Here is a 25,706-nt window from a genome sequence, read left to right as displayed (position 1 = left end):
ACTCGACAGAGGTACTAGGAACTAAGATCGAGTGGCACGATGCCAGGGTAATCCTGTGGGCTAGGCTTGTAAAGGCTCCAGGGCCATTAGCCTAGTACACAACTATGAACCTATGTATGATTTCAACTGCCTAACATAATCAACTTCCTGATTTTCAGCTGTCCATCAAGCATCATATCCACTGAAAAATACACCTCTTTTTTTTTTCTACTTCTTTGCAGCTTGTTCAAACCTTTCTTACTAGATATCAATTGTTTGTACAACAATAGAAAATAAATTAATGGCCAAGCATAGGAAAAACAAAGCTATATATATATATATATATATATATATATATATATATATATATATATATTTATATATATACAGACACACACACACACACTAAAAGCCCCCTGACCAGTCTAACTAGGTAGCTAGGAAGATGAATGCTTCAAAGGCTAAATTTGAAGAAAAAAATAGCTTCTCAACCAAAGGACAACAACAAAGCTTTCTACAGCTATGACTGTAACGTGGGGGGAAATGTGCAGCAATGTGCAGAACGTATTGTAAATGGCATCACCCACATTGAACCAGAGGCCCCAATAACATCCCAGCATGTTTAATAAATGGCATGAAACATGACCTCTCTACTCCACTTCAATCAGTTTTTAACTGGAGCCTACAGTCAAGTTTTGTGTTCAAGGAATGGAAGATGATTAGTTATTCCCCTGCACAAAGGAGGTCCATCCACTGATCTAGGTAACTACATGCTCATAAGTCTGACCAGCCTCGTATGTAAGGCCTTGGAAAGAGTCAACATAGACATGATAAATAAGGACATAAACAGCCTGCAAATACTGGACTCTTCACAGTTCATCTTTGTTAAAGGAAGGTCTTTCCCTGTAAATCTGATGGATTTTTTAAGAGGGTCACCAAAGCATTGGATGAAGGCAAGACTATGCACACAGCTTATCTTGACCTGGCCAAGGCTTTTGATACAATACCCTATTCAGGCATTATAGACGAGCTCACTGATTTAGGTATAAACCCTTTTATTACTTGCTGTATAGCCAACTGACTCACTGATAAGACCCAGGAAGTCAAAATAGTTGAGGCCACCTCTACCAAGAGGCCAGTCATTAGAGGAGTCCCCATGGCTCCGTACTGGGTCTGCTACTTTTTGGCATCTATTTCTCTAAATTGAAAGCAAATTCTCAAGATTTGTGGCTGACTAAGTTTGCAGATCATTGAAAGCTGGGGGTTATTATCAACTCCCTTACAGATAATAGGCCCCTAAGAGGACAACCCAGTGGTTAAGGATCTGGGTGTTCGTGTAGACAGTAACCTTTCCTGCGACCACTATGTGGCCATAGTGGTGAGAAAATCCTTTTAAAGTTGCACAAGTTGTAAGTAAGGGTATAGCCTATAGGTACAAAGAGGTCATTATCCCACTGTACTCTGCCCTTATCAGACCATACTTCTCAACCTCTTAATGCTAGAAATCTGGACAAAGCTTGACAAAATGGAGGGACTAAGGCCCAAAAATAGGGAAAGATTTTAAATATTGCTCTTATAAACATAGAAAGTTACTAGAGTAACATGATTTGTATTAACATGCATTTTCTAAAGGATTTGAAGTCTGAAACTCAAATGTATGTCCCTATATAGTGACTTCAATCCTCAGATATCCCATTGATTTGCTAGAAAATCACAAATTTTATGAGGAGCAGACCAAAAATATGAGGCAAAATCTGGACATTCTGCGAAAATCTGGGCAGTTGAGAGGTATGCATCAGGCCAATCATAGAGTAGAATGCTCTCTTCAGTATGTACCTGACCAGACATATGCAGCAGCTAGACCAATCTCAGAGGTTCCTTACAAAAAGAATACAAAGGAGTTGTTTATTAAGGATAGCAGAGTATTTATAGAACTGTGCATTAGGGTCATAGCTGTAGATATGTTAGAAGCACTAGATATGCTAGTAGAGTCATCTGTGTATTTCCACAAAACATTAACTATATCATTTTAAATTCAGATAAAGAATAACCAGCTGCTGTGGAACACTTAAGAATAAGTATGAGCTTAGCAACTAAACTGAATTTTGCAACACTGGAACTATATTTTTCACATTATTTTGTTAATAAAGGAAACCTCATGTGCGTCTTCCTATTTTAGGAGGCATTGACCTCACCCTGAAGTCACATGTTCTCAAGTGAAAATAAAAAGCCATCATTCCAGTCATTATTCTACTTCCTCAAGAACACACTGACTCAAACTTTATAATAACTTAGGAGTTCTGGGGCAAAGCGTCCAAAATTAGGTAAGCAGATGGTCTTGTCCACAAGGAAAAGCAATGCATTACATTTATGTCTGCATTAAGTTCCAGATCAGGAAAATTGTATTTTGGTAAGCTATAGCTTGGTCAGTTGTATTCTTTCACAATTGTGCTAACTGTGCTATGGTCCCAGAACATACTACATTTTATCTTAGCCAAAAGTTTGAGATGTAAATGTGAAATTAGTCATATTATCTAGCAAAAGAGATTTTAAATTTATCAGCTTATTACTCCTAGCTCCAGTTTGCTGAGAAAATAACAGAAACCTGTATTAATTTACATACTGTTGTATTACAATTCTTGGAATGTTAATACTAAACTGCTTTTACTATGATCTGCTTGTAAATCAAATGCATCTTTCATTTTATTTTGTCATAATTTCTGGTCACTTTTTGACCATATCTAGTAGTTCCTTTATCGGTTTTTGTCTTCATTTTTCTTTAAGCACAGTTATTGATGATGTCCCATCCACACTGCAGGTTATGATTAGAGCAGTTGTTCAGTAGCCTCTTTGTGTTTTTGTCCACATCTCTTCATTGTTGCATACCAAAAAAGCCAGCACAGAGTTTATGTACACTTCCTTGCAATCCTTACTGTTTGTCTCCAGAATGTTGCTCATCCTTCAAAACATCAACTGTAAAAAAAATGCCAGCATCAAGTCCTTTTGGCTAGATGCCAAAAAGAGTGAGGAAATGAATGCTGCATTTTTGTCACTTTCTCCCTCACTTCAAGTTTGTGTGATATCGGAATTGATATAGTTGCATATATATGTATGTATGTATGCTAATCGTTAGTAACCTAAGCTATGTGGAAATTATCCTGCCAAGGATCCAATGACTTTCTACCTTCCAAAGCTTTAGATCACAATCCACATGTCCACCTTGCAGAGCTGTAGAGTACAATCCGCATGTTCTAACCACCACAGAGCTAAAGGAAAGCAGTATAAAGATGGTGGTTATTTTGCTAAATTTTCTGCACTCTCTGCTCCAGTGTTGCAAGATTGATGCTCAGCTGGCGCTTCATGATGTTGGGCTGACAACCTGTTGGGGACTGTCTTCCATGCTTTCCTGTTGAAAAAAGTATATATCTTCTTTAAGAAAACTAAACTTTATGAAAAATTTTTGCTGGGATTTAAGGCAACTGTCAGAGGATAAACAGGCCCCTGTCGTATTTACCTCAAGCTCACCTGTTCCCTGGGGAAAACTGCAATACTAAGGGTCCACTAACCTTTTTTCAGCAGCATGACAGACTTTGGTCCCTGCTCCTCAGAAATTCCTTGTGTAATCCACAAAAAAAAAAAATTGCTTAGAAGGCTTTGGTCATGACTTATAACTTTCTGTCGTGGCCACTGATGAGTATTTCAGCTATGGCCATATGAGTCTTCGGACACTGATCAGTTTCTTTCAGTCTCTCTGGTGTTGCTGCTTGAGAGGCTGCTAAGGATGGAGAGGCAGGCACATTCATATGTCCATTTTGGGCAGTGGAAGAGATGAAGAGACTCCTACCAACATCACATGAGGGAATGGAGATTTTCCTTCACAAAGCCACTGTAATGAGCTTAACTCCTTGAGAAAGGACCATTCTTTGGGCCACTTTTTTTTAGTGGTGGTCCCCCAAAAAAAGGAAGCCTAAATGTTGTCATTTTTCCTGTCTTGTTGGTGCTTCAGCTAACACAGGCAAAGAAGATTGGCTGGCTTTTGCCACAGGCTTGCTTAGTGTATTCAACTCACTGCAGTCTGGGTCTTCCTTCTTTAGAGGAGGAGGTCTCCAGATTCTTCTCTCAGATTTTCATTCTCTGTCTGAGGTATAAGAGTTAGATTGTGGTTATGCTTCTCAAGTTCCTTCTCCACTAAACTTTCCTCGGATGCAGATTCTCCATTTTCTTCAGATTTCCTATCTGACAAATTGTCTTTCTGACATTAACAGGACAAAGGAGTTATACAAGTGAGAGTAAAAAGATATACCAGAATCCCAGCAAAAATGCTATGCTTTGCTGCAAGTAGATTCCCCTCAAACTACAGCTATTCCTCCTGTTTTGTCAGCCTTAGAGGATGCCTTCCTTGCAGCCAGCAGTGTGTCTGACAGTTTTTGTCATCAACCCCCTAGAAAATCTGGCAAATGCTATAAAGTTTCCCAGTCTAACAAATTTCCTGTTACAATCCCTGGAGCTACTTAATCTGACAAAGATGGGAGCATAGCTCTTGATCTCTTAGCACAAAAAATCTGGACAAAGCCAAAAATAATGGGGGGAAAAAGCCCCCAAAACAGGGACAAAATGACAATATTGCTATTATGGACTTAGAAATTTGCTAGAACAAACGGTCTCCTGTTACCATGCATTTTGTGGATATGAAGTCTGAAAGTCAAATGGCTGTCATTATTTAGTGAATTCAGTCCTCAGTAATTTACCTCAAAAATCCAGAAGTTAACAAATTTTATGAGGAACAGAACAAAATTGGCAGGCAAAAATCTACACATTCTGCAAAGTCTTGACAGTTTAGAGGTATGGATGGGAGAGCCTTTGTGATAAGTTTGAAAAGAGCCATTCAAATAGTGAATTTTCAGGCTTACATATCTCAATATGTGAAAGTTTGTTGCATGCCTTCTTTCTTAGCACTCTTCAGAATTCCTCTTTCTTTTGTGTGTCGGATAACTAAGCATTCTCTAAAATGCTTTTATGATGCTGCTAATGTGGTTTCGTCAGCAGCTGCCACTAGATCCAGTGGTAAGATTTGCCTCGGTACATTCTCTGAGTTTACCAGAAGGTTGTGAAACCCAGGTCCAGAATGCTTCCCTGGTTTAAGGAGGATGAAATCTACCAGTGTCCTCTGCTTAGCCATATGATGTATGCCTTTAATATAAACATAACTGCTCAAGGCAGTACCCAAACCCATTCCCAAAAGTGGAGATCTGAACTTCAGTTATTCCATCATTTCCTGATTCTGACTGACTAGCCCACTATTCGGAATCATGTCACTAACATCACAGATTTGGACATTTTCCTGGTCTGATAGTACTCTTACAATTTGGTAGTGCATGAGCTGACAGTGAAATGTAGACACAGCAGTTTCAAGTGTATGTGTGAGTCAGCAGTAACGTGTGAAATATAAGAGCTTGTTGATACCTGGTAGAAACTTCAGCACAGTGTCTTATTGTAATAGTTTACCATATGTTGTTCACTTCATATTTATGCTTGTGTACAGCCACATTGTTTTCAGTTTTAGTATGTCCTCATAAGGCCTTTGTTGTTTAATTCAACAGTTATTCCATCTGGTGCATTCCCTTGAGACGCACATTATTATGTATGAATATTTTTAGCTTCTTAAGTTTATTCAGGCTTGGAGTTGCCTGATTTAGAACATTAAAGTACAGTCGCTTTTGTGGGAGGAAAAAGCTGGGAGTGAGTAGTCAAGTATAAATTCTACTTTGAATGATGTTAGAAGTTTTAATTTATTTTAAGATGCAGAGGTCCATCTTAGAGACTTGAAGAAGAAGAAATGATGTGGAATTAGTCTGGCAGTTTGGTGCAGAGAATTAAGGCTAATATCTGCTGCTGTGTGATCCTAACAAGTTCCATGCTGTAGTCCAGGGTCTGATTCTCTCTCCCTGCTGTGTATCTGAGCAAGTCACTTAACCGGAAAGTTCTCCTAGAACACCCTGGAGAGTTTGTGAAGGAAGTAACCTTTGCTCTTTATGACATGTCTGAAATCCAAAGACCTGCAAAGCTAGAGGAATAGCTCTCCCAATTAAGTAATACAAGTGCTGTTCACTGGCTCTGTTTATGCAAAACTGACTAAAATCACTGTGAATAGGGTTTTTAAAAGTCATATTTTATTTGTAATGTCTGCACTTTAAATAATTACTGGTGAGTATTTTTGTTCTAAAAAAATAGAACCATTAAGTTCCAAGTTATCAGCAGCATATTTTGTAGGAGTATCCATAACAATAATGTTACATTTCATAGTCTAACATTTTGATATGCAAATTATTTTAGATCGGTATGTTTTCAGCCATGGTTTTTCATTAATTTTTTTTCTTGCTCCTGACTCCCATGTCTTTCCCCTGTAGTACAAGAATGAGTACATTGTGTTTCTGAACTAAGAGTTGCATATTTATTTAGCTGATAGGTGCTGCTGATACAACTAGCAGGATAGCCTGTACATGCAAAACCGCATTTTTTTCCTGAATTGTGTCTGCTGAGAATATGCTTTTGCTGTAACTAATAACATCAGTGACAAGGACGCTTTAATGTCATCCATTAAGTTATTAGGTACACATAATGATTCATCTGTGGTGGTATGAATAATCAAAACCTTTTTTTTTTTCAGGCTCAGTATGAAAATCCACCACATATTTATGCTCTGGCAGATAACATGTACAGAAATATGATTATTGACCGAGAAAATCAAAGTGTCATCATCAGGTAATGTTATTACAGTATCTTCAGTGGAGGAGGGAAGATGGAGAAGTAATAAAAACAAAGTTAAGTTTGAATTTCTGGATAACTAAGGAATAATGACAAGCATCTGGGGTTTGTGTTGTTCATAATTAAAACAATGCTTCTGAGGCTTGGCTATATTAGCAATGCCCGCATTTTAGATGTAGTGCATAGGTTCATAGGTTCATACTAGGCTATCTGCCCTAGGGCATTTATAAGCCTAGCCAGAGTGTGTTTGGATTTCGCCACCCATTTTAAATTAATTTTGCTACGCCCTTTTTTCAGGGTTAGTATACTGTGCCTCTGTCTAACAGTGACACAGAAGTGATACCCGGGGTAAACCTACGATCTCCCATCCACTCATCAAGATTCCTCTTGAAGAGAGTCAATGAGGGACTCTGCCTAACCTGGACTGGGATTTTATTCCAGAGTGAAGGGAGCCTCTGGGTTATGAATCTGTCCCTCCAGCATGTCCTATTTATTTCAGTGCTGAGGTTCAAGTCTCTCGAGCGCGTAACTCGATGGGATTTGGATTTTCTGAGGTGCAGCATTTATTTATTTTTTTTTTTTTTTTTTTTTTTTATTTTACATTTGTTAACCGGGAAAAATCCGACTGGATACAATGTCCTTTTTCAGCGGAGGCCCGGGGAGAAAAGCCCCATCATTATACAAAATACAGACATTTCCAAAAATTATAATATTACAGAGAGAGAAACAGTCAAAAGTCAAACAAACAATCAGGTTGCAAAATTCATTTGTTAACAATGCATATAAGGAAATATATAAAAAAAAAAAAAAAAAATGAAGACAATGAACAATTCAAGTAGATAATAGAGACTAAGAAATGTCAGTCAGGAGATGAGCATTGGCAAAGCCAGTGCTTCTGATAGTGGTGAAACAGTTGTTTCTTGAAATGGGGTAGGGAGGTAGAGGAAAGAATACTGGTGGGAAGAGAGTTCCAGACTTTTCCAACGGCGTTTGGAAAGAGTGCATCTCCTCCAGTATTGTAAGCTTTGACCATCTTTATGAGTGGTCTGTTTGCAGAACGTAGACTGTTAAGATTAGAGTATAGAAGGACTAGGTTCTGAAGTGAAGGACAATTGTCGGGGTTTTTGAGAATTTTATATACCTCAGTGAGTTGGGTAATTCTAACAAGGTTGGGGAGTTCAATCCATGTTAGGTTTTGAGGTTGGTGCAGTGATGGGTCCTGTATGGAGTTCCTGCTGCAAATCTAGCTATATGATTATATGAGCTGGATAGTTTATCAAGTATGGTTTTGTTAAGATTGGTGAATATTGCAGATGAATAAAGAAGGGTGGAGAGCAAATGTGTTCGGGCAATGGTGATTTTAGTACTTGGTGTTAGGAAGTTTTAATTCTATAGAGCGATCCTAATTTTTTGTTTACTGTTTTGATGGACAGGTTGATATGTATGTCAATTTCAGTTTATTATCAATAGTAACTCCAAGCAATTTTGTGTGGGGTCTGGGGAAATGATAGTACCATTTTGGATGTTATGGAGACATCAATAAGGTGATTTTTGTGAGTTGGTTGAAAGATCAATAATTTAGTTTTTTTAGGATTTAGGATTAACTGTCGTCCTAATAGCCAGTTTTCGACTTTGGTGAAGCAATTTTGGGTTTTAGTTAATAGTCTGTCTGGAGATGTATCCGAACAAACCAGTGTTGAGTCGTCCGCATATTGAATACAGGTGGCCTCGGGAATGACTGAATGGAGGTCATTAATGAAGACCGAGAAAAGAAGTGGCCCCAAAATGGACCCTTGAGGGACCCCAATGGTATTTGGTAGTAAAGTGGAGAGAGTATTCTGCCACAATACTGCTTGTTTCCTGTCTGAGAGGTAGGCTTTAAACCAGTCTAGTGTCAAGTTATCCAGGTAGAGGTTTTTTAAGGTTTCCATGAGTAGTTGATGGTTGACCATATCAAATGCTTTTGATAGGTCTAGAAATAAGGCAGAGGACACTTTCTTGTCATTACGGTTATGGTTTATTGTGTCTGTGAAGGAGAGAAGGGCAGTTGTGGTACTGTGTTTGGGTCTGAAACCATGCTGGGAGTTGGCTAGTAGGTTGTTATGGATAAGATAGTGGAGTAGCTGTTTGTGCATACATCTTTCCATAATTTTGGCTAATGGGGACATTAACGCTATGGGCCTATAGTTAGATAGTTCAGTGGATGTCCCTCCTTTATGGAGTGGTATTACATGGGAAATTTTCCATAAAGTTGGTACTATTGACTCCGAGAAAGTTCGATTAATGAGGATAGAAACTGGATAGGCTATAACATCTGCAGCTTTTTGAAGGTATTCCGCTGGGAGTAGGTCTGCAGAGGGGGTAGATGGCTTAAGTTTCTGTAAAAGGGCTCTTATTGAAGATGTAGGGACACTTTTTAGGAAGAAGGTCTTTAGAGGTTGTGGTAGTGTTTCCATGATCGGTTGGCTACAAGAGGATAGTTGGTTGGCTAAGGTTTTGATAATGTTTGTAAAGAACATATTGAAGGTATTGGCTATTTCAATGGGGTCTTTATCCATTGCTGTTTCAGGAGTTGGAGTGGATGATTTACCTGGGTGGAGAAGGTCATTCAAGCCTGCCCAGAATTTCTGAGGGTTATTTTGGTGCTTATTCTGTAACAAACAATAAAAGTTTTTTTTGTCAGCTACTATGGCTTTTTTCGTTGCATTTCTTAGTTGTTGGAATTTCGTACGGTCTAGGATTGTTTTGGTTGTACGCCAGGTATTCCAAGCTTTATTTCTGAGTTTTATTTTAAGTTTAGATTCAGTTGAGAGCCACGGGGCAATCTTTGTTTTAGTTTTGATGAGTCTTTTGGGGGCATGGGTATCTAGTATGGATAGAAAGGTGGTATTGAAATGTTCTACTGCTTCATCTAGGGGAAGATATATGAGTGGTGTCCAGTTACAAGATTGCAGCTCATTTTTAAATTTTATGAGGTCAAAGTTTTTTTTGTTTCTTATAGATCTAAAGACTGGAACGGTGGAGTTATCTGGTTTATTTTTAGTAATATATGTGATAAGGTGGTCACTAATTTCATTAGGCAGGGTTCCGGACGTATATGTGTGAGGGTGACTGTTTATAAGGATCCAGTCAAGAATGCTTTCTTTTTGATTAGCGTTTCCCATTCTGGTGGATGTAGTAATAGTTTGTGAGTAACCATGAAGGTTGATGTTAGTGGGGTTATTATCATTAGAGCATAGGTACCAATCAATGTTAACATCACTCATAATTATAGTTTCTTGTGGGTAGTTATTCATTAGCCAGTTTAGTATATTCTCCAATGTATAGACATTGTTCCCGGGGGGGATATATAAAACAATTAGGTTAATACTTTTTTCTTTGTTCAAGTGAATCTTTAAGGCGAGTATTTCAGTATTAGAAAATTGCGGTGGTTGGGTAGGATTAATGGTAACGTTAAGGTTAGTTTTAAAGAGTACAGCAACTCCGCCACCTTTTTTTTTGTTTCTATCCTTCCTGTATATATTATATCCAGGTGGGATGAGTTCATTGTCTTTGATCTCTGGTTTTAGCCATGTTTCAGTTAGACACATTATATCTGGTAGGTAAGTATCTAGGAGTGCATGTAAATTATGGACTTTCTTGTTGACACTTCTAATATTTAGATGGAAAATTTGTAGCAAGTGGGACGTCTTAGGGAGATTCATAGGACAGTCAGGGTTGCTTGTTGATGTAGGGCCTGGATTGGGGTGGATATCTCCAGCCCTTGAGATATTTTTACTGATGTATTCTAGGAGTTTTTTGAATTTTTGTACTAGTTTCTGGGATAGCTTGTTTTTATGATAGTTGAGGTTAACTTTGCTTCGATGGTAGTGGATGATATTGGCTTTAAAGAGGTCGGACTGTTGGTAGTGGAGTTTAAGAGCAATTTGAGACCCTAATGCTGTTGTTTGTTTTCTGGGGAAGTGGTAACCTATATATGGTTGGTCTTCATATTTACTAATATGGTATAAGCTAGCTAGCAGAGATAGTAAAAAGCACAGGATTACTATTTTTCCCATATTCATGGTGATTAGAAAAATAAAACTATTTACTCACTTACTCAGATGAGTGAGTTAGAAAAAGCGGGAAAAGGAATGGGTGTTTCCAGGGATTTGGATTGTGATAGGTTTATGATATGAAGGGGAGTGGCTATTATATGGATAAAGCTAGGGATGCTAGGGGCGGGTGGGATTTGGGGGCAGGGAGGGGAGCGGAGTGAGCCCGCAGGGCGAACGGAGCGGGGCAGACACAAAAGAGTAGTGAGGCCCAGAAAAAACAATCAGTGAGCTATGGAAACAGCAGGTAGGTTTGTAACAGATAAAAAGGTATAGTTTGTATAATGAGCTGTACTCTATGAAGATGTACAGGTTTTATAGCAGTAAGCTATACTGGAAGGGTGGTTAGGCAAGGTCAGGAGTTAAGAAAATGAGAAGCAGTGAAGGAGAGGATACAGGTGCAGAACAAAGGAAATTGAGTATTAAGAAGTAGGCCAGAGGGAGCAAGCCAGGTAATAGTAGGAAGCCACCTGGTGGCAAAAGGAACAATTATCAGAGATTATGCAGGTAGGAAAGAGATGAGAGAGGTAAGGAGTTAGTGAAAAGTAGATATCAATCCCAGTGGTAGTCTTGGGGAGGGGAAAAGGGAGACTAAATTAGAATGGGGAGAAGGACAGGGGCTAGTGGCTGCTGGCAGTCCTGTGCAGGTAGCTAGACTAGGATAAACAGGACAGAGTTTATGGCTGACACATATGAGAATAACATACTTTCACAATCTTTAATGGGCGATCTCTTTAAGATGAGGGAGTGAGGGTTAGAAGGTGGAGTTCTGGTCTTCCCAGAGGGCAGAGTCAGACAAAGCCGGTGAGTACAGGGTCCACCTAGCAAACTATTAAAATAGGACAGAGAGAGAGGAAGATAAGTAAGTTAAAACAATGTAAATAAAGAAAGCAATTTTCAATAGTTAGCAATATTCAACTTAAACAGGTATCTAATAGACAGTTTCATTTATAGTATAACATGATAACTAAAAGCATTTGCTGAGTATACATTTGTTTAAACATAAGAACAACAGTATGAGTAAGCTTAGTTTCATATGTTAAAACAGTTAAAATAGACAACAACATACACCACTACTATGCAACTGTTAAACAAAGGACTACAATGTTAGCCTGAAGGTTTAGACACTTAGAGAGATATTAAGCATGGGGAGAGCGTCCTAGTTGCAAAGTATCTCCAAATATATTTCCAGATAGACAAAGCAGACGCTTGTAAAACTACCCCTTACATTTACAAATAGTTAAAGCAGATGCTTAAAATCCTGCCTATTACAATTACAATTGGGTGAATATATGAATACAACTGCTAGAGCTGCTAGTGAGACGTTGTAAGCCAAAAGGTTGTCTTGGTTGTAAAAGAATAGTTGTATACTACATCGCACTACTCATATAACATCAGTAAGTCAGTATTGCTGCAGAACAAGCGACCCTTTGGCGTGCAATAATCCTATGGAGACATACATTTAAATGCGTGTAAAGGGGTTGCGCTTGGATGGCGCCAGGAGACTAGAAATGCTGTTTGGCTTAGCTAATTAGGAATTAATGATTAACCCTAATACAAAAGGTTGTTTTGCAACGACGACTTGAGCAGTATCAGAGCTAAAAGGCGCCAAAAATAGGAAGCGCGGTTTAGTCGCGTTGTGGGGTATAGATAAATACAAACTCTACCGCGAGCAAAAATGCTTACAGTGAGGTGGAATTAATCTCAAAAAGAGATAGTAGCTACAATGGCCCACGGCTAGTCCCTGTTTAGGCACCAGTAAAATCCGGTATGTTAGTGAACACAGATATCAGCGTATCATTGGGAAATGCAAAATATGCTTAAGTGTAAGAGTCGCTAGGCTTAATAGGAAGCTTCAACAGTCGCTAAGCTTTATAAGTAGTTTAAACAGTCGCTATGCTTTACAAGTAGTTGTAACAGATTCATGTAAAGCGCGGTATGGCTTTCCTGCAATAAGGTTAGAACCCACAATAAATTGCCAGTAGTATATAATCACCAAGTGGTGGGCGGCCTAAGGGATCAGTAATCTAAAGTAACACAGCACAAACATGTAAGCGGTGCATTAACAATCTAACTTTGTTACTCAAAGAGGTAAAGCTCAAAAATACACAGAGAGATAAGGACAAAATTATGACCGGGATAGAAACTTTCAGTTGCAGCGTTAAAAACAGAACAGCTAAACTAATCAATAGTACATGCTCATATACATATAGTAGCTACACAGAGTAGAATGTCCATTAATTCCGGGTTGGACATGGCTTTATACGTCAGGCAGAGATCGCCTCTGAGCAGGCGGTATGCCACTGAGTAGAGCTGGAGTTTCTTTAACCGGGCAGTATATGGCATCTGTTTTAGCCCTTTGATCCTCTTGGTGAGGTACTTTTAGGGTCTTTCCAGTTACTGCAGGTGTCTGGTAAGGTACATCCCAAAAGGGGCATTGTACTCAATTATGGGCCTGATGAGGGATGAATAAAGAGGCACGATGACCTCCCCTGATCTAGATGTGAAGCCCTTCATGATTAGGTGGGCAAGAGACTGCTATCAACTTGGGTCCCCAGGTCCCTAATTACTTCTTCTGTACTTAATGGATTACCACCTATGTGGTAATTTGTGGGCACTTAGTTTTTGCCAAAGGGGATGGCTATACACTTTTTGGTGTTTAGCCTGAGGCCATGGCTCTGGCACCAGTTGTCTGTTTCTATGAGGCCCTTTTGGAGGATGCTTGTGTTGGCTGGAGAGTCGATTATGGTGTCCAGTTTGCAGTCATCTGCGAACTTGGTCAGCCACAGTCCTTCAGTGTTGGCCTGTACCTCCGAGAAATATATACCGAACAAGAGAGGTCCCAGGACTGAGCCTTGTAGGACGCCACTTGTAACTGGTTTGGAGTCTGACATGGCTCCAGCAATTCTAACCATGTGGGTTCTGTCATTGAGCCAGTTTGCAACCCATCTAGTGACATAGGGGTTTATATTTAAGCTGGTGCCTTATCTATAATGCCCGAGTGGGGTATTGTATCGAAGGCTTTTGCGAAGTCTAGGTAGGCTGTGTGGACCACCTTCCCCTCGTCAATGGCCTTGGTGACGGTTTCAAAGAAATCAACCAGGTTTAAGAGGCAGGATCTGCCCTTAACAAAGCCGAACTGGGTAGGATCCAGTGTCTGTAGGTCCCCAATATCTTTATTTATGAGGTCCATGATGATCCTTTCCATAGCTTTGCAGACCAAGCTAGTCAGGCTTATGGGGCGATAGTTTCCAGGATCCGTTGAGGCACCACCTTTGTGGAGAGGGACCACTGTTGCTGTACGCCACTCTTTGGGTACATATCCTGTAATAAGGCTGAGATTGAACAGTAGTTTTATGTTTGGGTTTAGCTCTTCTTGGAGTTCATGTAGGACGCAGCCCGGGACACCACTGTATTAAAGAAGCAGCTTGGAATTTGTAACTAAACATGATATATATTCTGTATGCTCTTACAAACACACAGTAAAGGTGGGGGCAGTGATTATAAGGTGATGGAAGCTGACTAGTAAGAGATAAGTTAATTGGTTTTTACTGTACACCCTTCTCTTGGATTACTCCCAACATTGATTTTAACCTTCTGCTTCCTGTGGCTTTCACAAAGACTGAACCAACTACTTTAATGTACAGATTTACCAGTAGTGCAAGCAGTGGACCTTGAGCGATAGACAGCGTGGTGCAGAATTTATTTTGCTGTACCCCTCCCATTGTTACAAAGTACAGCTAAAATACTGCTAATTTACTTTTATGATGGCATGTGGTTAACATTAGTATACTCACACTCATGCATGATAGTTGTTGCTGAAGCACCTACCAAGTGGAGAAAACACTGAGACCAAGTGGAGAAAACACTGAGAGAAGAAAGGAGCCACTTTTGAGATTTTAAGTATTTTCTTCTGATTTTTTGTTTAAAATTACTGCTTTGCCGCCTACTTTTCGGCATTTTCCGGCTTGCTAAAGTTGATATCTGTATTAGAAACAGTATTTAGAACACATCTAGAGCCTGTTTACTGCATTTCCTGTGTTGCACTTAATTTAAAATCAGTTTTCTTAAAATTGCATTTTACCTGACTCTGACCTAGCACTCAAGTGTGGGGTCATTTATTGCACTGTTCTGACTATTTTGCTACTTGTGTATCTCTGCTACCTTTAAACTAACAAAAAAAAAAAAAAAAAAAAAAATCTTGCTTTTTCCCCCACTTTCTGACATTTAAGAAACTTCAGTTACAGATTTGCTGTTCTGAACTGTTTGTAAGTTTCTTGGAGGCCAGTGCTTGCTTGGGCTAAAGGGAGGTCTCTGTGTTCACCAGTGGCAGTGGTTAACACTGAACAGCCTGCCTGTCCCTGTAGGAGTGGTTACTGCCTAGAAGCTGTAGTTTTATTGGCCATTTTGGGTCATTTCCAAACTCCTTGATCTCTCTCTCTTAAAACCCTGCTGCCTCATTGTTTTGGCATCTTTCCAGGCTAGATAGTTGTTGCTGAAGCACCTACCAAGGGGAGAAAATGCTGAGAGAAGAAAGGAGCCACTTTTGAGATTTTAAGTATTTTCTTCCGATTTTTTGTTTAAAATTATTGCTTTGCCACATACTTTTCGGCATTTTCCGGCTTGCTAAAGTTGATATCTGTATTAGAAACAGTATTTAGAACACATCTAGGGCCTGTTTACTGCATTTCCTGTGTTGCACTTAATTTAAAATCAGTTTTCTTAAAATTGCATTTTACCTGACTCTGGCCTAGCACTCAAGTGTGGGGTCATTTATTGCACTGTTCTGACTATTTTGCTACTTGTGTATCTCTGCTACCTTTAAACTAAAACAACAAAAAAAAATCTTGCTTTTTTCCCACTTTCTGAAATTTAAGAAAGTTCAGTTACAGATTTGATGTTCTGAACTGTTTGTAGGTTTCTTGGAGGCCAGTGCTTGCTTGGGCTGAAGAGAAGTCTGTGTGTTCACCAGTGGTAGTGGTTAACACTGAGCAGCCTGCCTGTCCCTGTAGGAGTGGTTACTGCCTAGAAGCTGTAGTTTTATTGGCCATTTTGGGTCGATTCCAAACTTCTTGATCTCTCTTTCTTAAAACCCTGCAACTCTCTTTTTGCGCAGTCTTGCGCACAGAGCAGCGTCGGGCAGCGCTGCTTAAACAGGTTTAAAGTATTCCCGGCTCCACAAAGTCTGCTCTTCACTTTTTCCCTTAGAACTTCTCTAAATCTCAAAGTAAGCACTCTATTTTCATTCTAAAGCCCTGCACTTGCTCGTACAAGTAATCTCATAGGTAAACACTAATAAACTTAAACACTACATCCTCTTATACTCCTTTTAAGCACTTGCTCCCTATTGGTTCTTTCTAATCAGTCAATAAGTAGCTCCCTATATTATTCAGGCATGTCCAAAGGTCAGTTTTGGGTTTACTCTCCAGTCCATCTGGTGAATCTGGGAATCTTGAGGCAATGTTACAACTGCCTTATGTATACAGACCACCCTCTCCTCCTCCCAACAAGCTCAAATATATGTGAGAGATGCAACTATATAGCCAAACTGGAGGCTAAGCTCTCTCAACCCAGTACTGCCACAGCCTGTCAGGAGGAGAAGGTAACCACACACACCACAAATCCATTCTCACATAGACCTATCGCATCAGCAAACCAAACACATAAACACACAAAAACATACTCGGAGGCTCTAAATAAAAATCTGCCTAAGCAGCAGAGACCTCCAAAGCAGACATCCAAGCAACCCCTACCATGAAACAATACCCACATAGCACATAGCTCACAAAGTCAGTGTGCCACACAGTCACAGCCTTTAAGGCTAAACAACACACCTAATACACTTGTAATAGGTGACTCTATTGTCAGACACACTGACGTCCCACTCACCAGGCTGAACAAGGAGAACATCACTGTAAGCTGCCTGTTGGGTGCCAGGATCTGCCACATAACACAAGCACTCAGGTCACTCCAAAGCAAGTACAAATATGACTCCGTCATTGTCCATGCTGGTGTGAATGACCTGAGACGTACCTCCCTGGACTACATGAAAAAAGACATAGAGGAGCTGTTTTATCATGTAGCCCAGGCCGGTATGACCCTGACCTTGAGTAGCATCTTACCCTCACCAAGAATGATGCCACAGTATAAAGACAAAATGATCAATTTTAACAATTGGCTGAAGTATTGGTGTCATTCAAAGGGGATCCAGTGTCTGTCAGCCTGGGATGACATGCTCGACAAGCCATGTTGCTTCGCTAGGGACGGCTTGCACCTGTCACCCCTGGGTTTTCGAATACTGGCAAAGGCTCTTGCCTCCCCCATAGTGCCTTTTTTAGGCAAGGCTCAAAAGACAAACCCACCTCCATAGACAACACAAAGAAAAAAAAACTAAGAGTAATGCTGCTCAATGCCAGAAGTCTAAACCTCAAGATGCACGCACTCGAGACTCTCCTCAGTATGGAGAATATCGATATCTGTGCAGTAACAGAAACCTGGTTCTAGACTCCCGAGAGCACCCCAGCACTAACAGCTTATACTTCATACCATGCTTTCTGGCCCCAAAACTTGGACCGAACCACAAAAGGAGGGGGTATCCATATTTATCAAAGATACCCACACCTCCAGGTTAGTGGCACTGCACGAAGCATCAGAGATTATCCATTTGCAACAAACAGTGGGCAAAACTGCCTTTCAGTTTGTAGCCTGCTACAGACGACCCTCCCAAACACAGGAACCTCACTCGGCCTTCCTGAGAACACTGGAGAATATGAGGGTCTCTCCAAACACAATTATATTGGGTGACTTCAACTACCCAAACATTGATTGGGAAAACTACTCAAGCCCAAACACCCTCGCCCAACGGTTCCTAGAATTTATAAACTCAAATGCTATGGAACAACTGGTCACCACTCCCACAAGAGGGGAAAACATATTGGATCTGGTCATCACCAACATGGGGTCTCTATGTTCCACACCAGAGGTATACCCCTCATTGGTAAGATCAGACCATAAACTAATCTCACTGGACATCCATATTCCATCCCCACCCCTAGCCAAGGAAACCATGGTGAAGAACTTCACAAAAGCAAATGGCACACTTCTCAAAACCAAGGTGGAATCCTTCAAAGCCCCCGGGCCAGGGGAAAATACGGCCCAAATGCAGAATCCTTTACAAAAGCATTCTGTGGACACCTACAGGAATGCATGGAGCATGATATCCCAAATAAAACCAAGACTCACTCCTCCACAGGTAGGAGACCTGTCTTATGGACCCCAGCCATAAATAAGCTATACAACAGAAGGAGAGAGCTACTACATGATAGGGCAAAATCACAAAAAGGGAAGGCGTCTCTGATCAGTACTAGCAAGAAACTACGATCCCTCATAAAATCATCTAAGGCCAGCTTCGAAAGAAAAATTGCACAAGACGCTAAAGATAATCACAAGGCCTTCTTTAGTTATGTCAGAAACCTGGGAGGCAACTCCCAGATATGCTCTGAGTTAGTGCAAAATGACAAAAAATACACTGAAGCCACAGACATTGCCAACATCCTGGCAGAAAGGTTCAGTGCAAACGTCTCCCCCCTTCCCCCTCAAAAGAGCAAATGTCTATCCCGACAGAGTGTAGTCTTCCTGAGATCACAGATGAGAGCTGCCCTCTCCAAAGCAAAAAACACAGCATCAATGGGACCAGACGGTGTCCTGGGCTGCGTCTTACATGAGCTCCAAGAAGAACTAAATCCTCATATAAAGTCACTGTTCAATGTCAGCCTTACTACAGGATATGTACCCAAGGAATGGCGTACAGCAACAGTGGTCCCACTCCACAAACGTGGTGCCACAACAGACCCCGGAAACTATCGCCCTATAAGCCTGACTAGCCTGGTCTGCAAAGCTATGTAGTGTATCATCATGGAAATCATAAACAAAGACATTGGGAACCTCCAGACACTGGATCCTACCCAATTCGGCTTTGTTAAGGGCAGATCTTGCCTCTTGAACCTGGTCGACTTCTTTGAAACAGTTACCAAAGCCATAGATGAAGGAAAGGTAGTCCACACAGCCTACCTGAACCTTGCAAAAGCCTTTGACACAATACCCCACTCGGGCATCATAAATAAGCTCACCAGCTTAAATATCAACCCCTATGTCACAAGATGGGTTCCAAACTGGTTCAGGGATAGAACTCACATGGTCAAAATAGCAGGTGCCATGTCAGACCCTAAACCAGTTACAAGTGGCATCCCAAAAGGCTCAGTCCTGGGACCTCTCTTGTTCGGTATATATTTCTCAGAGGTACAGGCTAACATGGATGGACTATGGCTGACCAAGTTCACAGATGACTGCAAACTGGGTGCCATAATCGACTCTCCGGCTGACACAAGCATCTTCCAAAAGGGTCTCACAGAGATGGATAACTGGTGCCAGAGCCATGGCCTAAAACTAAATGCCAAAAAGTGCATAGTCATCCCCTTTGGGAAAAACAAAGTGCCTACAAATTACCTCATAGGTGGTAATCCATTAAATACGGAAGAAGCAATTAGGGACTTGGGGACCCAAGTAGATAGCAATCTCTCCTTTGACAATCACATTGCCAAAGTGGTTAGAAAGACCTTCTATATAGCCCACCTTATCATGAAAGGATTCACATCTAGATCAAGAGAGGTCATTGTGCCCCTCTACTCATCACTTATCAAGCCCATAATTGAATACAATGCCCCATTTGGGATGTACCTTACCCGACACCTGCAACAACTGGAAAGACCCCAAAAGTACCTCACCAAGAGGATCAAGGGTCTCAAACAGATGCCCTATGCAGCTCGGCTAAAGAAACTCCAGCTCTACTCAGTTGCGTACTGCCTACTCAGAGGTGATCTGTGTCTGACGTATAAAGCCACGTCCAACCCAGAATTAATGGACATGCTTCATCTCAGGAAATCCAAATCCCTTAGAGCTACACGCTCCAGGGACTTGAACCTCAGCACAGAAATAAATAGGACATGCTGGAGGGACAGATTTATATCCCAGAGGCTCCCCTCACTCTGGAACAAAATCCCAATCTATGTTAGGCAGAGGCCCTCACTGACCCTCTTCAAGAGAAATCTTGATGAGTGGATGGGAGATCGTAAGTGTACCCCTGGGATCTCTTCTGTGTCCCTACTTGACAGAGGTACAGTAAACTAACCTTAAAAGGGCTACTTTCTGTGACCTACTATACAGAGGCACAGTCAACTAATCTAAAAGGGTGGTGAAAGCCAAACACACTCTGGCTAGGCTTATAAATGCCCTAGGGCAGATAGCCTAGTATCAACCTATGAATTTATGAACCTACAATGCTGATTTTTCCCCTCCAATGTTTTTGCGTTTTTTAAACTGCATTTATGTTGCATCATTAGCAAAGCACCCTAAGACCTCAGAGGATAAAGAGCACAAGTATAAAGACAATTAACAAGGAATGTATTTAATCCTCAAGTACTACCTATATGTGAAGAAGCAATGACAAATCAACAGTATTAAGGAATAACCCAGCCACATATTCTAATACTGTCATATTTAATTTAGGCACTGCCTTAGCCATGAATAAATATCAGCATCCATGAAATCACTGTACGTTATACCCTACGCAATGTGCAGCAGCTAATATTGCTTCTACCTGGTGGACTGTCATAATATACTGAACAGTTGACAAAGTTAGTCAAAAATAGTTGCAAGGGAGGAGCAGCACCCCTTCTAACCTTCAGTAAAGGAACTTTGCCCCCACCCTGATTTGTAAATACTCTACTCTGAGATTGTACCAACTCAGACAGAAGGGTAATAATTCAATATCATCTTTTCCAAGTTAATGCAATTGCAGTGATACTATATTTAGAGATTGGGATGTGGGGCAAGGCCTCCACATCAGGTTGTGAAGGGGTAAAGTTTCATCTGCAAAATCATTGCAGTGCAGTACTTATTACGTACCTGCCACCACAGAGATCAACAGCACCAGTTTACCTCACTGACCACCTTGTACTAAGGCTAGCATTATTAGTTCGCCCCAGTCTACCTCACTGACCACCTTGTGCTCAGGTTAGCATTATCAGTTAGCCCCAAACTACCTCACTGACCACCATGTGCTCAGGTTAGCATTATCAGTTAGCCCCAAACTACCTCACTGACCACCTTGTACATGCCACCTGGCACTTTGCTGCAAAAAAATTTTACTTAACTTTGGTTCATAACAGGTACCTTCATGAATATTAAATTCTTGCAATCCTTCCAGTAAGAGAGGAGTGAGACTCCAGTAACCTCTGTTTAGATGGATTTTCTTTATTCCTACTGTAGGATACCTGACCCACTCTTACATTTAGAGGTGGCTTTGATTTTTAAGCTGGAACTAGAATGAAATCATGCCAACTGCAGGGGTATGTGTGGGCTATGTAAAAGGTATACCCTCTTATTCTGTATGGTCTCAGAAAGGACATTTCTGTGATGCTGTGTAGTACTTCCTGGGCAGGTTTGTTCAACTCCTGTTACCCAGCTGCCTCTTTGAATTTCAAATTTTAAAACAAAATTACAATTCCAAATATTATACCAAAATGGCAAATTGAGTTAGAATCTTAAAGCTGCCCTCTCTCTAATGATTGCTACAATTCCGATGTATCATTATTTTGTCTAAGTAAATTAACCAAAGCAGTGGGTATTCATGTGGCTGTGAACTGAACAATTATCTGTCTCCTCGGTTTTTCATATTTCCTGAGTAACTTTATCTCTCTGGTTCTTCTAAACTATAAATAAGATTCCCCAACCATTTAGTCAAGTGTCTTATTTTCTTCCAGTCCCAATAGTGCATGATAGTGCGTAGGTTTCACAACATCTTTCTTCTTAAATATAGTATCGCTAGTAGATGAATATCAGTATAACTTCTCATGTGTGGCATGCTTTTCACCATTTGTTTTATTGAATGAACTGAGCGCTGGTGTGACTGATTGAATGTTATTTTATTGCACATTGCCAGGACTGTGTCGTGCTAACTTGCACTGCAGTGGGGTTAAGGAATTTGCCCTTTTTACTCAGTTGTGCATCTCAGACTTGTATAACAAGTAGCAGTGTGTGTGTGTGTGTGTGTGTGTGTGTGTGTGTGTGTGTGTGTGTGTGTGTGTGTGTAAGAGGGCTTGCCCCTTTCAAAAATGGTTTTATTTCCATGTGTTTTTGATATGTTTGTGTTTAGTTACTGTTAATGTCAATGTCATCATATGGCTATTAAAGGGCTGTCATTTCATGAATTTCAGAACAATTCTGTTCATATATGTCAGTAACTTTACTTTCTATATCAATACATCAAGCCTCTTATATTGAATGAAGCTGGCTTTACAGTTTCATAATTGAAGGTTACAGTATAGAAGGTTAGCTGTTGCTAGGTGAAATGTTGACCCCCATGTAACTAGATAAACAGTTCTAATATAACTCAGTAATACTTTTGGTTAATTGTTTGTATCTACAGTATAAATATAATATATATATATATATATATATATATATATATATATATATATATATATATATATGTGTGTGTGTGTATATATATATATATATATATATATATATATATATATGGATTCCATACATGTGGTCGAATTACACTTAGTCGAAAATGATACCAGGCATTGCACTTGATTGAAAGCTCACTTGGTCGAAGTTCATTTGGTCGAAAATGGAATATAGCCCCTGCCCCAGTGCAACCCTGGAGTGAGAATATTAAATAAGGGGGGGTACAGCCCCCCAACAATTGGGGGTGTGGGGGGCATAGCCCCCCACATAATGTTAATGTATTCACTACTATAAGAAAGTATAGCCATTAAAAATGCATTGATATATATATATATATATATATATATATATATATATATATATATATATCTTTAGTAAAAACTATTGGCATAATGTGGGGGGCTATGCCCCCCCTTATTTAATATTCTCACTCCAGGGTTGCACTACAGTGGGGCATGGGTTATATTCCATTTTCAACCAAATGAACTTCGACCAAGTGAGCTTTCAGTCAAGTGAGCTTTCAGTGAAGTGAAATGCATGGAATCATTTTTGACTAAGTGTAATTCGACCAAATGTACGGAATCCATATATATATGTGTGTGTGTGTGTGTGTGTGTGTGTGTGTGTGTGTGTGTGTGTGTGTGTGTGTGTGTCTATATATAATAAAATATGTAAATGTATTCTACATATTATATGAAGTTGATTTATTATCCTGATAGTTACATAGACAGAAATCGGAAGTAGACTGCAGAAGGTCAATAAAACCCAAAAAGTCAGAAGTATGATTAAAAAAATTGATAAAACAAGTAAACACAATAATTAGGACTGTCTATAGAGATCCATGCGATATAACAGAAGTAAACAGGATATATTGCTGTGCATCAAAATTAATAACTGATAAAGGTCTACCAGAAGAACACATGGTAGTGAGGGAAAGGAAGGGGATATCTCGAGTACCACCATGGAAGTTTCAGATAGAGAAAACTATAAAGCAATTAAGACAAGAGGTGTCACTCTTAGAAGAGTATAGAAGAGGGAACAGATCAACAAAAATACTTTTTTATTTTTTATTTATTTATTTTATTTTACATTTGTTAACCGGGTTAGTCCAGCTGAGCGTTTAGCCTGTTTTCAGTGGAGACCGGAGGAGAAAAGCTCCAGTCAGTATTAAAATTTTACATACAATTAAGACATTTCCATTAGAAAATGTTTTAACAAGATAACTATTACAGTAAATCATAACAGTTCAACAATTTAGTACAGTGTCCGACATTGTACAGTAAAAAACATTTCTAATAAATTATCCAATTGAACAATTGTAGAGTAAAAGACATTTACAATAAGTCATACAGAAAGCAGTTTTGTATAATGATAGAGGTCATACTGCAAAAAAAAAAAACTGTGGTTCAGTGTGATGAAAGGAAGTATAGTATTCATAGTTCCTAACTGGTTATAAACAGTGTAGTTACAGGAGGAGCAGACAAGGGGTGAAGTGGATTAAGTATAGAGATGGAGGAGTAGATGATTATTTAGCTAGGCAGTAGAGGGAGGAAGGAAACAGAGGCTATGGTAGGGTAGTTTCAGGGAGGATGACTACAGTGGCAGGACCATTTGTTCATTAGGTATCTCTGAGTGGCTAGTTTGAAATGCTTGGTTTGGTCGAGTGACCTAATTTCTAGGGGTAGTTGGTTCCACATTGTAGCAGGGTTATAGTTTTAGAGTACAAACCCTATTTTGGTTTTGGGTTTATAGATCTGTAGGATGTGCTGGTCAGAGCTACTTAGTGTCCTAGTTGGGGAATATTTAGATATGATGGATAGAAGGCTAGGGCAGAAAGATGGCCGATAGAGGATGGAGTGGATAATTTGCAGTTGATGTAGTAGCAGCATATGAGGGAATTCAAGCCAGTCCAGTTGTTTCAGAGATAGGCAATGATGTGATTTGTAGGTTTGGTTTGCCGCAAATCTAGCAACCTTGTTATATGTAGTTTTGCGTTTAGTTAAGAGTGTGGTGTTAAGATTTGTGAATAATTGACAGCTATAAAGAAGTGTGGGAAGTAGAAATGCATGGGAGAGAGTTATTCTGGCTGTATTGGTTAGATGTATTTTGTTATGGTATAGGAGACCAAGTTTCTGGTGAGTCTTTTTGATAGAGGAAGTGACTTGGAGATCAAATGTTAGCTGATCATCAATTATGACTCCTAGCTGTTTAGTGCTGGATTCAGCAGTAATGATAGTGTTATTGCTTGATGGATGGAAATGTAGTTTTGAGATTGGTGAGGTTTTTTGGGAGGAAGAGTAGAAGCTTAGTTTTCTTGGGGTTGAGAATTAATTTATTATCACTAAGCCATGTCTCTATAGAGTTGAATGTTGCTTGGGTCACTAAGCCATGTTTCTATAGAGTTGAATGTTGCTTGGGTAGTAGAGTGGAGGTCAGATGGATTGTCATCAATGGTGATGACTGTAGAAAAATCTGCATATTGTACTAGTGTAGACTCAGGGCAGGAAGTGTAAAGTAGGTTGGTGAAAATATTGAACAGGAGTGGCCCAAGTATGGATCCTTGGGGGACACCCATTGGGACGATTAGGGTGGGATAGGGCAGACTGCCATTTGACAGCTTGCTGGTGGTTAGAGAGATAGCTAGAAAACCAGTATATGGTTGGAGGAGAGAAAGTTAAGTGAGAGAGTTTTTCTAGGAGTAGGGCATGGGAGACAGTGTCAGAGGCTTTGGAGAGATCGAGGAACAGACGTGAAAGTTGCTTGTTGTCATGGGCCAGTGATACAGTATTGGTAAAGAATATTAGTGCAATTGTAGTACTGTGTTTAGGATGAAATCCATGTGTGTGTGTTAGAAGGTTCTGTTGGAGAAGGTACTGCATTATTTGTTTGTGGATACATTTCTCAAATATCTTGGAGAGGGGAGACGGAATGGCTATTGGCATGAAGTTATATATATCAGAAGAATTGCCTCCCTTATGTATATGTAAGGTGTAGAATGTTTTCCAAATTACTGGAACATATTATTTAGAGATAGATCGGTTGATCAGGATGGATACAGGATAAGTTAGGGGTTCAGCTGCAATCTGTAGGAAGTAAGAAGGTAGATTATCAGCTGAGGGGGAGCAGAGTTTGAGTTTACAGAGTAGGGATTTAATTTAGTTAGCTGAGACTGATGTGAGGGAGAAAGAGTTTAAAGGATGAGGTGGAGAGGTTGAGAAAGAGTTTGAAGGATGAGATGGAGAGGCTGAGAAAGGGGAGTTATTAGTATTTTTCTGAGTGGGAAGATTATTAATAATGGTAGTTATAGAGTTGATAAAATTATTTTTAAATGCAGTG

At 39.9% G+C, this 25,706-nt stretch overlaps 1 protein-coding gene across 2 annotated transcripts in view; it reads left to right on the top strand.

Annotated features, from left to right (window-relative positions):
- The window catches only part of MYO1E (myosin IE), a 1,655,775-nt gene that overhangs the window by 532,721 nt on the left and 1,097,348 nt on the right, over nucleotides 1–25,706 (top strand). For both annotated transcript variants that reach the window (XM_044078573.1, XM_044078572.1), the window contains exon 4: nucleotides 6,647–6,741. In XM_044078573.1, coding sequence (XP_043934508.1) covers nucleotides 6,647–6,741 — 95 coding nt within the window. The remainder of the gene's footprint in view (nucleotides 1–6,646; nucleotides 6,742–25,706) is intronic.

Source organism: Protopterus annectens, chromosome 7.part1 (assembly GCF_019279795.1).
Source record: "Protopterus annectens isolate FY-2018-M chromosome 7.part1, PAN1.0, whole genome shotgun sequence".
Taxonomy (NCBI): Eukaryota; Metazoa; Chordata; order Ceratodontiformes; family Protopteridae; genus Protopterus; species Protopterus annectens.
The sequence above is the reverse complement of the archived record's forward strand: the minus strand, read 5'-3'. Positions and strand labels throughout refer to the sequence as shown.